The 12132-nt window shown below is 54.8% G+C and overlaps 1 protein-coding gene across 1 annotated transcript in view; it reads right to left on the reverse strand.

Moving 5' to 3' along the window:
• The window catches only part of LOC105487051 (complement C3), a 42340-nt gene extending 31161 nt beyond the window's left edge, over window positions 1-11179 (reverse strand). The window contains exons 1-13 of the mRNA XM_071086416.1: window positions 11028-11179; window positions 9873-10065; window positions 8482-8647; window positions 8329-8399; window positions 4660-4754; window positions 4474-4556; window positions 4301-4391; window positions 3744-3846; window positions 3526-3652; window positions 2867-2982; window positions 2617-2766; window positions 1111-1320; window positions 760-966 (exon numbers count right to left, since the gene is read on the reverse strand). Of these exons, the coding sequence (XP_070942517.1) occupies window positions 760-966; window positions 1111-1320; window positions 2617-2766; window positions 2867-2982; window positions 3526-3652; window positions 3744-3846; window positions 4301-4391; window positions 4474-4556; window positions 4660-4754; window positions 8329-8399; window positions 8482-8647; window positions 9873-10065; window positions 11028-11101 (1686 nt within the window). The 5' untranslated portion in view covers window positions 11102-11179. The remainder of the gene's footprint in view (window positions 1-759; window positions 967-1110; window positions 1321-2616; window positions 2767-2866; window positions 2983-3525; window positions 3653-3743; window positions 3847-4300; window positions 4392-4473; window positions 4557-4659; window positions 4755-8328; window positions 8400-8481; window positions 8648-9872; window positions 10066-11027) is intronic.
• Window positions 11180-12132: the final 953 nt, after the last annotated feature.

Consider the following 12132-nt stretch of genomic DNA (forward strand, 5'->3'; position numbering starts at 1 on the left):
GAGAAAGGGAAAGAGAGAGAGGGAGCGAGAGAAAGAAAGGCAGAGACAGGAAGAGAAGGAGAGAGAGAGATGGAAAGACAGAGACAGGAGAGTGAGGGGGAGAGAAGGAGAGGGAAAGAGAGAGGGAGAGAAAGAGGGAAAGAAAGAGAAGGAGAGAGGGGGAGAGAGAGAAAGGGAGAGAGTGAGAGAGAGAGGGAAAGAGAGAGGGCGAGAAAGAGAGAGAAGGAAGGGGGAGAGAGAGAAAGGGAGAGAGAGAGAGAAAGGGAAAGAGAGAGGGAGAGAAAGAGGGGAGAGGGAGGGAAAGGGAAAGAGAGAAAGGGAGAGAGAAAAGAGAGAGAGGGAGAGAGAAAAGAGAGAGAGGGAGAGAGAAAAGAGAGAGAGGGAGAGAGAAAAGAGAGAGAGGGAGAGAAAAAGAGAGAAAAGAGAGAGGGAGAGAGAAAAGAGAGAGAGGGAGAGAGAGGGAGAGAGAAAAGGAGAGAGATATAGAGAAAGAGAGAGGGAGAGAGAGGCAGAAAGAGGAGAGGGAGAGAGAAGGAAACAGAAATAAAGAGAGAAAGAAAGAGAGATAAAGAGAGAGGGAAAGAGAGATAAAAGGAGAGACAGTTGAGAGAGGGAGGAGAGAAAGGGAGAGGAAGAGGAGAGAGAGAAAGGAGAGAGAAAAGGAGAAAGGGAGAGAGAGAGAAAGAGGAGACAGGGAGACAGAGAGAGAAGGAGTGGGGAGATGGAAAGAGGGAGGGAGGGAGTCCAGGGCACACTTACCGAGCCCACGCAAGAGTCCTTGACGTCCACCCACACGGAGTCGGCCACCACTTCCCTCTGGCCGTTGGCGCCGATCAGCGTGTAGTAGGCCACCAGGCGGAAGGAAGGGATGAAGTCGGTGGTGATGGACAGGGGCAGCACCACCAGGTCCTGGCCAGGCTCTCGCACCTGGCGTCCCACCTTCAACAGCTTGCCTTTGTTCATAATCTAGGGGGGACAGGCTGGCATCAGGCTGGGGAGGGTGAGTGGGAGGGAACGCAGGGAGGGATCGGGATGGGGGAAGGGGTCCCAGGGATGTGGAAGAAGCAAGGAGGAGGCAGGGGGCGCTGAGGTTTCCAGGTGGCCACGGACCAGGTAGGTGTAGTAGCGGATCTTGGCCTCCTGGGCGCGGTCCATTCGCAGGAGGAAGTTGACGTTGAGGGTCTCCCCAGGTCTGAGCTCTGCACGTGGCACTGAGAGATGCAGGTAATTGTTGGAGTTGCCCACGGTGCTGTAGGGCTGAGCCTCCATGGTCCTGGTAGCCTGCTCCGCCTCCGAGAGCTCCCGCTTCTTCGTGCGCACCTGGGTGGGGATTAGGATGCATGCTGGTCCCCGCCCAAGGATGCCCACACCCAAATCCCTGAGACCTCGGAACTGGTGGCCTTTCTTGACAAAAGGGACTTGGCAGATGGGATTAAGTGAGGGATCTGGAGATGGAATCATTATTCTGGATGATGTAGGTGGAGCTAATGTAATCATAAGGGTATTTATTAAGGGGGGGCAGGGGAGAGAGGAAAGGAGAGAGAGACAAAGAAGGAGAGAAAGAGGAGAGAGAGAGAGAGGGAGAGAGAGAGTGGAGGGAGGAGAAGAAGAGGAGGAGAGAGGAAAATGTTAGAGGAGAGAGGGAGGGAGATAAAGGAAAAGGAGGGGGAAGAGGATGAGGAGGAGAAAGGAAGAAGAGGAGAGAAGAGAGAGGGAGAAAGAGGGAGAGAAGGAGAGCGGGGAGAGGAGGAGAGGATGGGGAAAGAGAGAGATACAGAGACAGAGAGAAAGGGAGAGACACTGGAAGATGCTCTGCTGCTGCCGTTAAAGGTGGAGGAAGGGGCCGTGAGCCAGCCTTTAGGGTGCCCTCTCCACACGGCAAAAAGCAAGGGAGTAAACCTTCCCCCAGAGCCAGGACTTCTGACGTCCCAAACTGTAGACCCGTAAATGTGTGTTGCTTCAGATCACTAGGCTGCGGCCATTTGTCATGGCAGCCACAGGAAATTCACGCACATGCTGAGCAGTGAGGGGTAAGTGGGGTGCCCAGCCTGGGAGCTGCAGAGGGACCGGGAGGCCATCTGCAACCTCCACAGCTGTCATGAGACTCGTTTCCCTCCCACTGAGGGCGACAGGGCCACTTCCACGGAAGCCAGGAGGACTGAGACCACCTCACAACAATGGGCCTGTCCCGAACACTGCACAACCCTCCTTGTGAGATTCAGGCTCCTTCCCCCGTGGGAGTGGAAAGACTGTGCGTGGATGGAGCGCTTCTCCGTGTAAGTGGAAGGAGCAGGGCATGCAAGAGGAAGAGTCCTGTTTCCTGGAACTGTGGACCCGTCTATGCAGACAGCAGGACCCCCACTGTGCAGGAGAGAACCCCTCTATGCAGATGAGAATATCTCTATGCAAATGACAGGACCCCACTGTGCAGGAGAGAACCCCTCTATGCAGATGAGAATATCTCTATGCAAATGACAGGACCCCACTGTGCAGGAGAGAACCCCTCTATGCAAATGAGAATATGTCTATGCAAATGGCAGAACCCCACTGTGCAAACACCAGGACCCCTGTCCCGTCTTCCCAGTGGGGGGGTTCTGAGGCTGGGCCCAGACGCACCGTGATGCTCAAGGGCTTCTGGCTGGGGTGTGTGTTGATGCTGAGTTTGGCCACGCCGTCTCCCTGGGTTAGAGACTGCACAGCGTCCTCGCCCTGGACTGCCACGGGGACTCGGTAGGCTGGAGAGCCATCGGGGTTCGTCACGAACACCTGTGATGGGGGGTGCAGGTGGCGGAAGTTCAGGCAGGCTCGGGGTGTGGTCAGTGTTCCTGAAGGGAGGAGGGGGACCCCTTTCCGCCCTGGGTCTCACCATGAGGTCAAAGGGCATTCCTGGTTTGAAGTACTTGGGCGTCTTGGTGAAGTGGATCTGGTAGGGAGAGGTCACGATGGGGATCCCGCTGCGCTCCGCCTGCACCATGTCACTGCCTGAGGGGACCAGCTGTGAGTGTAGGCTCCTGGGCCACCCCTCAGGATAGGAACTCCTCCCTCAGAATGGACCCCACCTTCAGACTAGGCCTCCTCCCTCGGAGTGGAGTCCACTTTCATACTGGGCCTGTGCCCCCCATCAGACTGGACCCCACCTTTATACTGGCCTTGCCTCCTCCATCAGACTGGGCACAGACTTCATACTGGGCCTGTGCCCCTCATCAACCCGGACCCCACCTTTATACTGGCCCTACCTCCCCCATCAGACTGGACCCATCTTTATACTGGCCCTGCCTCCCTCATCAGAGTGGACACAGACTTCAGACCAGACCCCACCTTTATATTGACCTTGCCTCCCCCATCAGACTGGATTCCACCTTCATACTCGGCCTTCCCTCTCAGAGTGGGCCTACCCCATCAGACTGGACCCTACTTTCACTCTGAGCCTCCCTCCTTAGACTAGGCTTTCTCTTCTGAGCTGGCCTCCCCTCTCAGACCGGCCCATTTGATGGTCCTGAGCCTGGCCTTCAGACTGGGCCTCACCTGAGTGCAGGATAACGGTGACAGACACGTACAAGGACTTCCCCACCAGGTCTTCCGGTCGGGGATTCTGCACCCCGTCCAGCAGTACCTTCCGGCTCAGCACGGCGTCTCCTGAGCCATCCTCAATCTGGGAAGGGAGAGGAGGGCTCAGAGGGGAGCGGGCTCAGAGGAGGCGGGACTGGGGGAGGGATCAAAGAGGCATCTGTCAGTGGTGCTACCTGGATGCGCTTGAGGGATTCAGGCAGGGAAATCCTCTGCTCGCCATCCTGGATCCCGAAGATGACAAAGGCAGTTCCCTCCACTTTCTTTCCATAGAGGAACCTACGGGGCAGACAAGGAGGACTTCAGGTCCATCCCTCCCGGAGAACGGGATCTCCCCCAGCTTCTCCTGCCAGCGCTGAAGACGGGAGCCCCCGACCCACTGCTGGCCTCTAACTTGGCCCCATCTCTAGCCCCTCATCCGGCCCCATCCCCAGCCCCCACCTTGCCCCACTCCCAGCCCCATGTCTTGCCCCACTCCCAGACCCCCACATGGTCCCACCCCCAGCCCCTCACCTTGCCACACCCCCAGACCTCCACCTGACTCCACCCCCTGGTCCACCTCCACTCCACTCCACCCACCTGGTCCCACACCCAGAGCCCCCCTGACTCCACCCCCAGCCCCTTACCTTACCCCACCTGCAGCCTCCCACCTGGTCCCACACCCCAGTCCCCCACCTGGTCTTCACCTGGTCCCTCACCTGGCCCTTACCTGGCCCCACCCCCAGTCCCTCACCTGGCGGTGATGGTGACCTCCAGGCCCTTCTGGTTATAGATGTAGTAGAATTTCTCTGTAGGCTCCACTATGACCTCGAAACTGGGCAGCACTGGTGGACAGACAGCGTTGCTGGGGGCGGCGCTGGGCCAGGCGTTCTGGGTGCTGCCTCCCCCGGCCCCTCCTCCTCTTACCGTACTCCTTCACCTCAAACTCAGTGGAGAAGACCTGTTGCGGCGAATTTTCATAGTAGGCTCGGATCTTCCACTGGCCCATGCTGTGAGGAGGGCGGATGAGTGGTCTGCTCAGGCCTCGGAGCCCCCCGCTCCCTCTCCTGGGATAGGGGAGCCCTGCGCCCCCTCCTCAAGAGCCTGACATACTTGACGAGTTCCGGAATGTCCCAAGACAAGGGCAAGATGCCAAACTGGTTCTGAGAAGACAAGGAGTCCTGCTTGACCGGGATGCCGTCCGGGTTCTGTGGGAGGCAGAAGGGAAGGATACGGGATAAAATGACTCTTCAGAGGCTGGGCTTAGCCTCTCAGCTCTCCCTGACCTCTCTGTGTCTGGACATTCTCTGTGCAGTGTCTACTGTGGTTAAGAACAGGGACCCGGGTGGGCGTGGCGGCTCACGCCTGTCATCCCAGCACTCTGGGAGGCTGAGGTGGGCAGACCACCTGAGGTCAGGAGTTCAAGACCAGCCTGGCCAACATGGTGAAACCCTGTCTCTACTAAAAATACACAAATTAGCTGGGCATGGTGGCGGGCATCTGTAATCCCAGCTACTCAGGAGGCTGAGGCAGGAGAATCGCTTGAACCTGGGAGGCGGAGACTGCAGTGAGCCAAGATTGCTCCATGACACTCCAGCCTGGGAGACACAGACTCCGTTTCAAAAAAAGGAAAAAAAGAACAACGACCCGAGTCAGTCAACCTTAAGTTTGAATCCGTACTGTGCCACTTACAAGCTGTGTGACCCTGGGCAAGTTACCTAACCTCTCTGTGCTCAGTGTGAGACTCCAGAAACAGGAGATAATAATGGCACCTACTGTATTAGCTTGGGACATAGTTCGTATGAGTAGGGGCTCATTTCTTCAGTGTCTCTCTGAATACTAATAACTAGTAGTATCATTTCATTTGCTGCCAACATTTAAACAACATGAGACAGCATCGCACCACTGCACTTCAGCCTGGGTGAAAGAGCGAGACCCTATCTCAAAAAATAATTTATTAGGGCGAGTGCGATGGCTCAAGCCTGTAATCCCAGCACTTTGAGAGGCAGAGGTGGGAGGACTGCTCAAGATCAAGGGTTCAAGACCAGCCTGGGAAACATAGGGAGACTCCATCTCTACAAAAAGTTTTAGAAATTAGCTGGATGTGGTGGTGCACGTCTGTGGTCCCAGCTACCCAGGAGGCTGAGACAGGAGGATCGCTTGAGCCCAGGAGGTCAGTGCTGCAGTGAGCTGTGATTGTGCCACTGCACTCCAGCCTGAGCAACAGAATGAGACCCTGTCTCAAAAATAATAATAACGAATGAATGAATAAATAAATTTAAAAGAAACTGTACAGAGGTAACAGGGATCAGGCAAGTGGCATGTCTGAAGGCCGTGAGCTGGCTTTAGGTATTGAAACACATAAAAGTCTGTTTTGTTTTTTTTTGAGACGGAGTCTTGCTGTGTCGCCCAGGCTGGAGTGCTGTGGCGTGATCTTGGCTCACTGCAGGCTCTGCCTCCTGGGTTCACACCATACTCCTGCCACAGACTCCTGAGTAGCTGGGATTACGGGTGCCCGCCACCACGTCCAGCTAATTTTTTTGTATTTTTAGTAGAGACGGTGTTTCACCGTGTTAGCCAGGATGGTCTCGATCTCCTGACCTCGTGATCTGTCCGCCTCGGCCTCCCAAAGTGCTGGGATCACAGGCGTGAGCCACCATGCCTGGCCAAAATTTGTTTTTCCAGCTTCTGTTGGAAACAAGGAAATTTCTGTGGATAGTGTACTCTGGTTAGCAGGAGACATCTAATTGGAGCTAGGCAACTGTTGTGCCTTTAAAAGAGGTGTGTGGTCTCTGTTCCTCACAGACCGTATCGATCCCTAAATCTAGATAATTTTAAAATTTTTTCTGTGGAGATGGAGTCTCCCTACCTTTCCCAGGCTGGTCTTGAACCCTTGGCCTTGAGCAGTCTTCCCACCTCTGCCTCCCACAGTGTTGGAATTACAGGCTTGAGCCATTGCTTTGCCCCAATTATTTTTTGAGACAGGGTCTCACTCTGTCACCCAGGCTGGAGTGCAGTGGCGCGATCATGACTCACTGCAGCCTGGAATTCCTGGGCTCAAGTGATCCTCCTGCCTCAGCCTCCCGGGGCAGCTGTGACCACAGGCGCGCACCACTACACACAGCTTTTTTTTTTTTTTTTTTTAACTTTTATTTTTTGTAGAGACAGGGTCTGACTCTGTTGCCCAGGCTGGTCTCGGACTCTTGGGCTCAAGCGATCCTCCCACCTTGGCCTCCCAAAGAGCTGGGATTACAAGTGTGAGCCACTGCCCCTAGCCTTGTATGATTTCAATACATCCTCATGATAATTCTATGAGAACACCCTCCTTCCCCTTCTCTCCTCCCATCCTTCTCGCTTGTTCTGGTAAGTTTTTTATTAAACCAAACTATATACCAGCTTTGTGCTGAGTTCAGGTGACAAAACCCTGAACGAACATAAAAATTCCTTCCTGGATGGATTTAGGTTCAACAGAGGGTGAGGCGAGGGGAGAAGCAATGATCAAATGAATAAATGTCATTTGCAGGACATGGCAGGAAGGAGGAGTGTGTGTGTGTGTTTGTGTGGGGCGTTGGGGGGCGGCGCTCATGGTGGGTACTTGCAACTTTACAGCTTACTCAGAGAGACTTCATTGTAAAATTGAGACATTGTTGACATTGAGCAAAGACTCAGAGGAGGAGAGAGGACAAGCTGTGTGGATATTTGGGAGTAGAGGGTTTTCTTGAGAAGAGGGCACAGCCCGTGCCAAGGCCCCAAGGCAGGACTGCACCTGGGTGTTGGAGGAACAGGGAGGAGGCCCGTGTGGCTCGAGCAGAGTGAGTGAGGGGGAGACGGGGAGGAGGGGAGGGCAGGGAAGGGACAGGGCAGGGTGTGGACTTGTGGACTGCAGGGAGGACTTAGGCTTTGGCCCATAGGAAGGTGGGAGCCATGGAGGGCTATAGCAAGAGGAGGGATGGGCCCTGAGGCAGGTGCTCACAGGCGTCCTCTGGCTGTCATCGGTAGAATAGATGACAGAATTATCTGTCATGATCCCAATATTCAGATGAGGTAACTGAGGCTCAGGGAGGTGAAGTGACCAGGGAGGTTATCTGAAGGCAGAATCCACGGACACCTGCACTGCTCCCTGGGGTCTCCCTGGATCTCCACCTTGTCTCTCGGCCTGTGTGTGTGTGTGTGTGTGCCATATGGTGTATTGTGTGGTTGTGTGTTGGGTTGTATGTCGTGTGTGCTATGTTGTGTGCATTGTGTTGTGTGGTTGTGTATGTTGTGTGGTTGTGTGTTGTGTGGTTGTGTATGTTCTGTGCTGTGTTTTGTGTGTGTTGTGTGTGTGTGTTATATGATTGTCTTGTGTGGTTGTGTGTTGTGTGTGGTGTGGTTATGTTGTGTTTGTGTGTTTTGTGTGTATTGCGTGGTTGTGTATGTTGTGTGCATTGTGTTGTGTGTGTTGTGTGGTTATGCACGTTGTGTTGTGTGTATTGTGTTGTGTGTTGTGTTGTGTATGTTGTGTGGTCGTGTATGTTGTGTGTTTGTGTGTGTTGTGTGTGTTGCGTTGTGTGTGTGCATTGTGTGTGCACGTGTCTGCATATCTCTTTGCCTCTGTGTGTGCTGTGTGCTGTATGTGTGTGTGCTGTGTGTGTGTGTGTTGTGTGGGTGTGTGTCTGTATATCTCTTTGCCTCTGTGTCTCTGCCACTGCACCTCTTCCGGTGTGTCTTTCCCTCTCTCGATCTCTTTGCCTCTCCTGAGCCTGTGCCCCTGCTGCCCCAGGGGCCCCCTCTGGCTGGTACCTCAATGTTGACCACGACCGTCCGGCCCACGGGTAGCAGCTTGTGGTTGACGGTGAAGATCCGACAGAGAACTGGGGAGAGACAAGGAGGCCTGGTGAGACCCTGGCCCGCCCACGCCGGTGCCCCGCCCTCTCCAGCCGCCCGCAGCCTCACCTGTGGAGCCAGGGGTGTAGATGGTCTTGTCTGTCTGGATGAAGAGGTACCCGCTCTGAAGGCTGACCAGTACCACCTTCTCCACCACTTGGGCCCCGAAGGTGGCCTGCACAGTCACGAACTTGTTGTGCCCCTTTTCTGACTTGAACTCCTTGTTGGCTGGGATCTAGGCGTGGGCAAGGCATCGTCAGGGGTCTGTTCCACGGCCCAGTGCCCACGGTCCAGCTTCCGGATCTTGGGCTGGGTCCCTCCTTGCCTGCCCATTATTCTTGGTCTCCCAGGGTGGCCCAGTTTTGGGGAGGGAGGGGCATGTGAAGGAGGTGCCGGGGAGCGGGGGGACCAGGGAGGGGACTCAGAAGGAAGAGCTCACAAGGAAGAGAGAGCTTATAGGAGGAGGGGCTCAGAAGGGGCGGGGACTCAGAAAAGGGGAGGGGCTGACATGGGAGGGGCTCAGAAAGGGTGAGGCACCCAAGTGAGGGAACTTAGAAAGTGGTGGAGACTAAGAGGGGAGGACTTCAGAAGAGGAGACCTTTGAAGGGGCGGGGCTTAGAAAAGGAAGCAATTCAGTGGGAGGGACTTAGAAGGGGTGGAGTCTCAGAGAAGGGAGGGGCTTAGAATGGGAGCAGCCTCATAAGTGGTGGGGTGTCAGGTAAGGGCAGGGCTTAGAAGGGGAGGAGACTCAGAAGGGGTGGGGTCTCAGAAAAGGGTGGGGCTTAGAAGGGGAGGAGACTCAGAGGGGGTGGGGTCTCAGAAAAGGGTGGGGCTTAGAAGGAGAGGCGCCTCCGAAGGGGTGGAGTCTCAGGGAAGGGCAGGGCTTAGAAAGGAAGGAGTCTCAAAAAAGGTGGAGACTCAGGGAACGGAAGGGCTTAGCAGGGGAGGAGACAGAAGGGGAGGGACTCAGAGAAGGGAGGGGCTTAGAAGGGACGGAGCCTCAAAAGGAGTGGAAACTCAGGGAAGGGCAGGGCTTAGAAAGGGAGAAGACAGGTGCCGGGCGTGGGGGGCTCACGCCCGTAATCCCAGCACTTTGGGAGACCGAGGCGGGCGGATCACGAGGTCAGAAGATCGAGACCATCCTGGCTAACACGGTAAAACCCCGTCTCCACTAAAAATACAAAACAATTAGCCGGGCTTAGAGGCAGGCGCCTGTAGTCCCAGCTACTCGGGAGGCTGAGGCAGGAGAATAGCATGAACCCGGGAGGCAGAGCTTGCAGTGAGCCGAGATCGCGCCACTGCACTCCAGCCTGGGTGACAGAGTGAGACTCTGCCTCAAAAATAAATAAATAAATAAATAAAAATAAAGAAAGGGAGAAGACAGAAGGGGAGGGCACAGAAGGAGGGAGAGTGGGCGTGGCTGTGGGTGTCAGCAGGGTCCTGCACCAGTCTGCACCCACCCTGATGGTGACGCTGCCCATGTGGCTGGTGGCAGGGGTCAGCACGGTCTTCTCACTGGACAGCACCAGTTTTTTGCCTGGGAAGTCGTGGACAGTGACAGTGACCGGAACATCCCCATTCGCGTCGTGGGCCTCCAGCACCACGGTCTCCTCACTCTCCAGCCGCAAGACGTTGGGGGTGATCATAGAGTACCTGTCGGAGTGGGGCACGCGAGCGGGGCTGTCATTCCCGGGGTGTGAGATGCCAGTCCTCACTGGAGTCAGCACCTGGCACGCTGTGTGCCCCAGCCCCTGGTCCTGGAGAGGATCCAGGGACTGCTGGCACACTGCCAGTGCCAATATCTGGATCTGAATTCTTCTCTGGGCACTGCCACTGTCTCAACCACATGGGCAGGACAGCAGCCACCATGACTCCCACTCTCAGCCAGCTAGGCCTGGCCTTTGAAAGCCTGGGCAACGAGGGGCCATGCATCCCACCAACCCCTGACGCTCCAAACCAGCGTCAGCAACTCCTCCAAGTCTCTGGACTTCCAGACCCACAATCCCCTAAATCCACACATGCCCCAAACCCTAAACCTCTACATCTCTAAACACACCAAATACGTTAACACTCAAACCCCAGACAGCCTAAACTCTACATACCCAAACCCACATACACCCAAACCTCTAAACCTCAAATCTTAGAGCACCCCAAACCCAGCCTAAACCTCCAACACCCCGGTCCTAATAAATACAACCAATTCCAAATGCCCCAACCATACATGAACCCAAAGTAGCCAATCTTTAAACCCACACTGAAACTTCTAAGTCCCCAAGCTGCAAACTCCCAAATCTTGCAAAGTCCAAACCTCTGAGTCTCCAAGTCACCCCAGCCACACCGTCACTGAACACCACATACACCCTAAACCAACAGATGACCTCAATTCCAGAAACATCTCAAATTCCAATTCCACAATACCTGGATTCCACAAACACCCAACCCGTGAACACCCAAAGTCACAGGCAGCACAAATTTATACAAACATTCCCAACCTGCTAACCCCGGAATCCACAAACACCCAAATGCACCCTGAATTCTACAGGGACCTGGACCCCCAAATGGCGGATTCCACCCCAGAAGCAGCCTTGTTTCTGTGTAGAGTCGTAACCACTCACATGGGAGTCCCCAGAGCCAGGGGGAGGTGGATTAGTAGCAGGAGCAGCAGGCTGGGACCTGAGGTGAGTCCCATGGTGCTGGGACAGTGCAGGGTCAGAGGGACAGAGGGACAGAGGGAGAGGATGGGGAGGAGTGAGCAGTGACTGCTGGAGTTGGCTTTTTATCCAGCTCCTGCCTTTCCCCCGCCTCCTCAGTCCCCCCTTCTCCCCATGGCCTCTCCCCTTTCGGGAGCTGCCCCAGATTTCTCAATACCATTTCCTAAGTTTTTCAGTCCCTGGGGCCAACATGTCCGTGGGGTGAGTAACCTGAGGGCATGTTCCTCAGCAGCATGAATGTAGCTGCACCCTGCCCTGGACTCTCCCAGGGTCAGGGCCAGCTGGTGAACACAGACCTTTCTCTGTTGGGCCCACTTTGTAGTGGAAGAACACTAAGGTCTGGAGAACCACCCCCCGCGGATGTCTTGGACCTCATCCCCAGTTCACTTTTGGCCATGCGTTTATCAGTTGAACCCTTCCTAGGAATCTCTCTGTAGGCTGGGAGTTAGAGCCCCACTTCTAGAGGCTTCCATGCTGAGGGAGGGGAAGTAGGATGGGGGAGGGACAGAGCCCAGCACAGAAACTCCCAGTCTCATGAAATGTTTTCTAGCTCATGTGCAGAGCGGGGGGGGGGGGGGGGGGGGGTGGGGGGTGGGGGGGAAGAAGAAGAAGAAGAAGAAGAAATGTTTTCCCCAGTGAAACAGAGCTCTGCTTCTTGGAGGGTCAGGGAAAACTTCCTGTAGGAGGGGACATTTCAGATGGGCTTTGAGGTATGTGTAGGAGTTCACTATCCAGGTAAGCTTATTTTCCAAGGAAGCTCCCCTCACTTACCCTTGTCAGGATGCCTGAGTGACTTTGGTGGTGAGAAAAGTCATCACTGAGGAAAGTCCTCATTTCTAGAGCTTTTGTACCTGTCTTATGTCAACATCCTCTTCAGATATTAAATTGTATTGTGTGTGTGTGTGTGTGTGTGTCTGTGTGTATAATATATTCATATTGATCAACATCTAAAAGGTAGAAATGTGTATAGAGGGAAAGGCAGTCTTCCTCCCACCCCTGTTGACAGCAT

The sequence above is a fragment of the Macaca nemestrina genome, chromosome 20 (genome assembly GCF_043159975.1).
Source record: "Macaca nemestrina isolate mMacNem1 chromosome 20, mMacNem.hap1, whole genome shotgun sequence".
Lineage (NCBI taxonomy): Eukaryota > Metazoa > Chordata > Mammalia > Primates > Cercopithecidae > Macaca > Macaca nemestrina.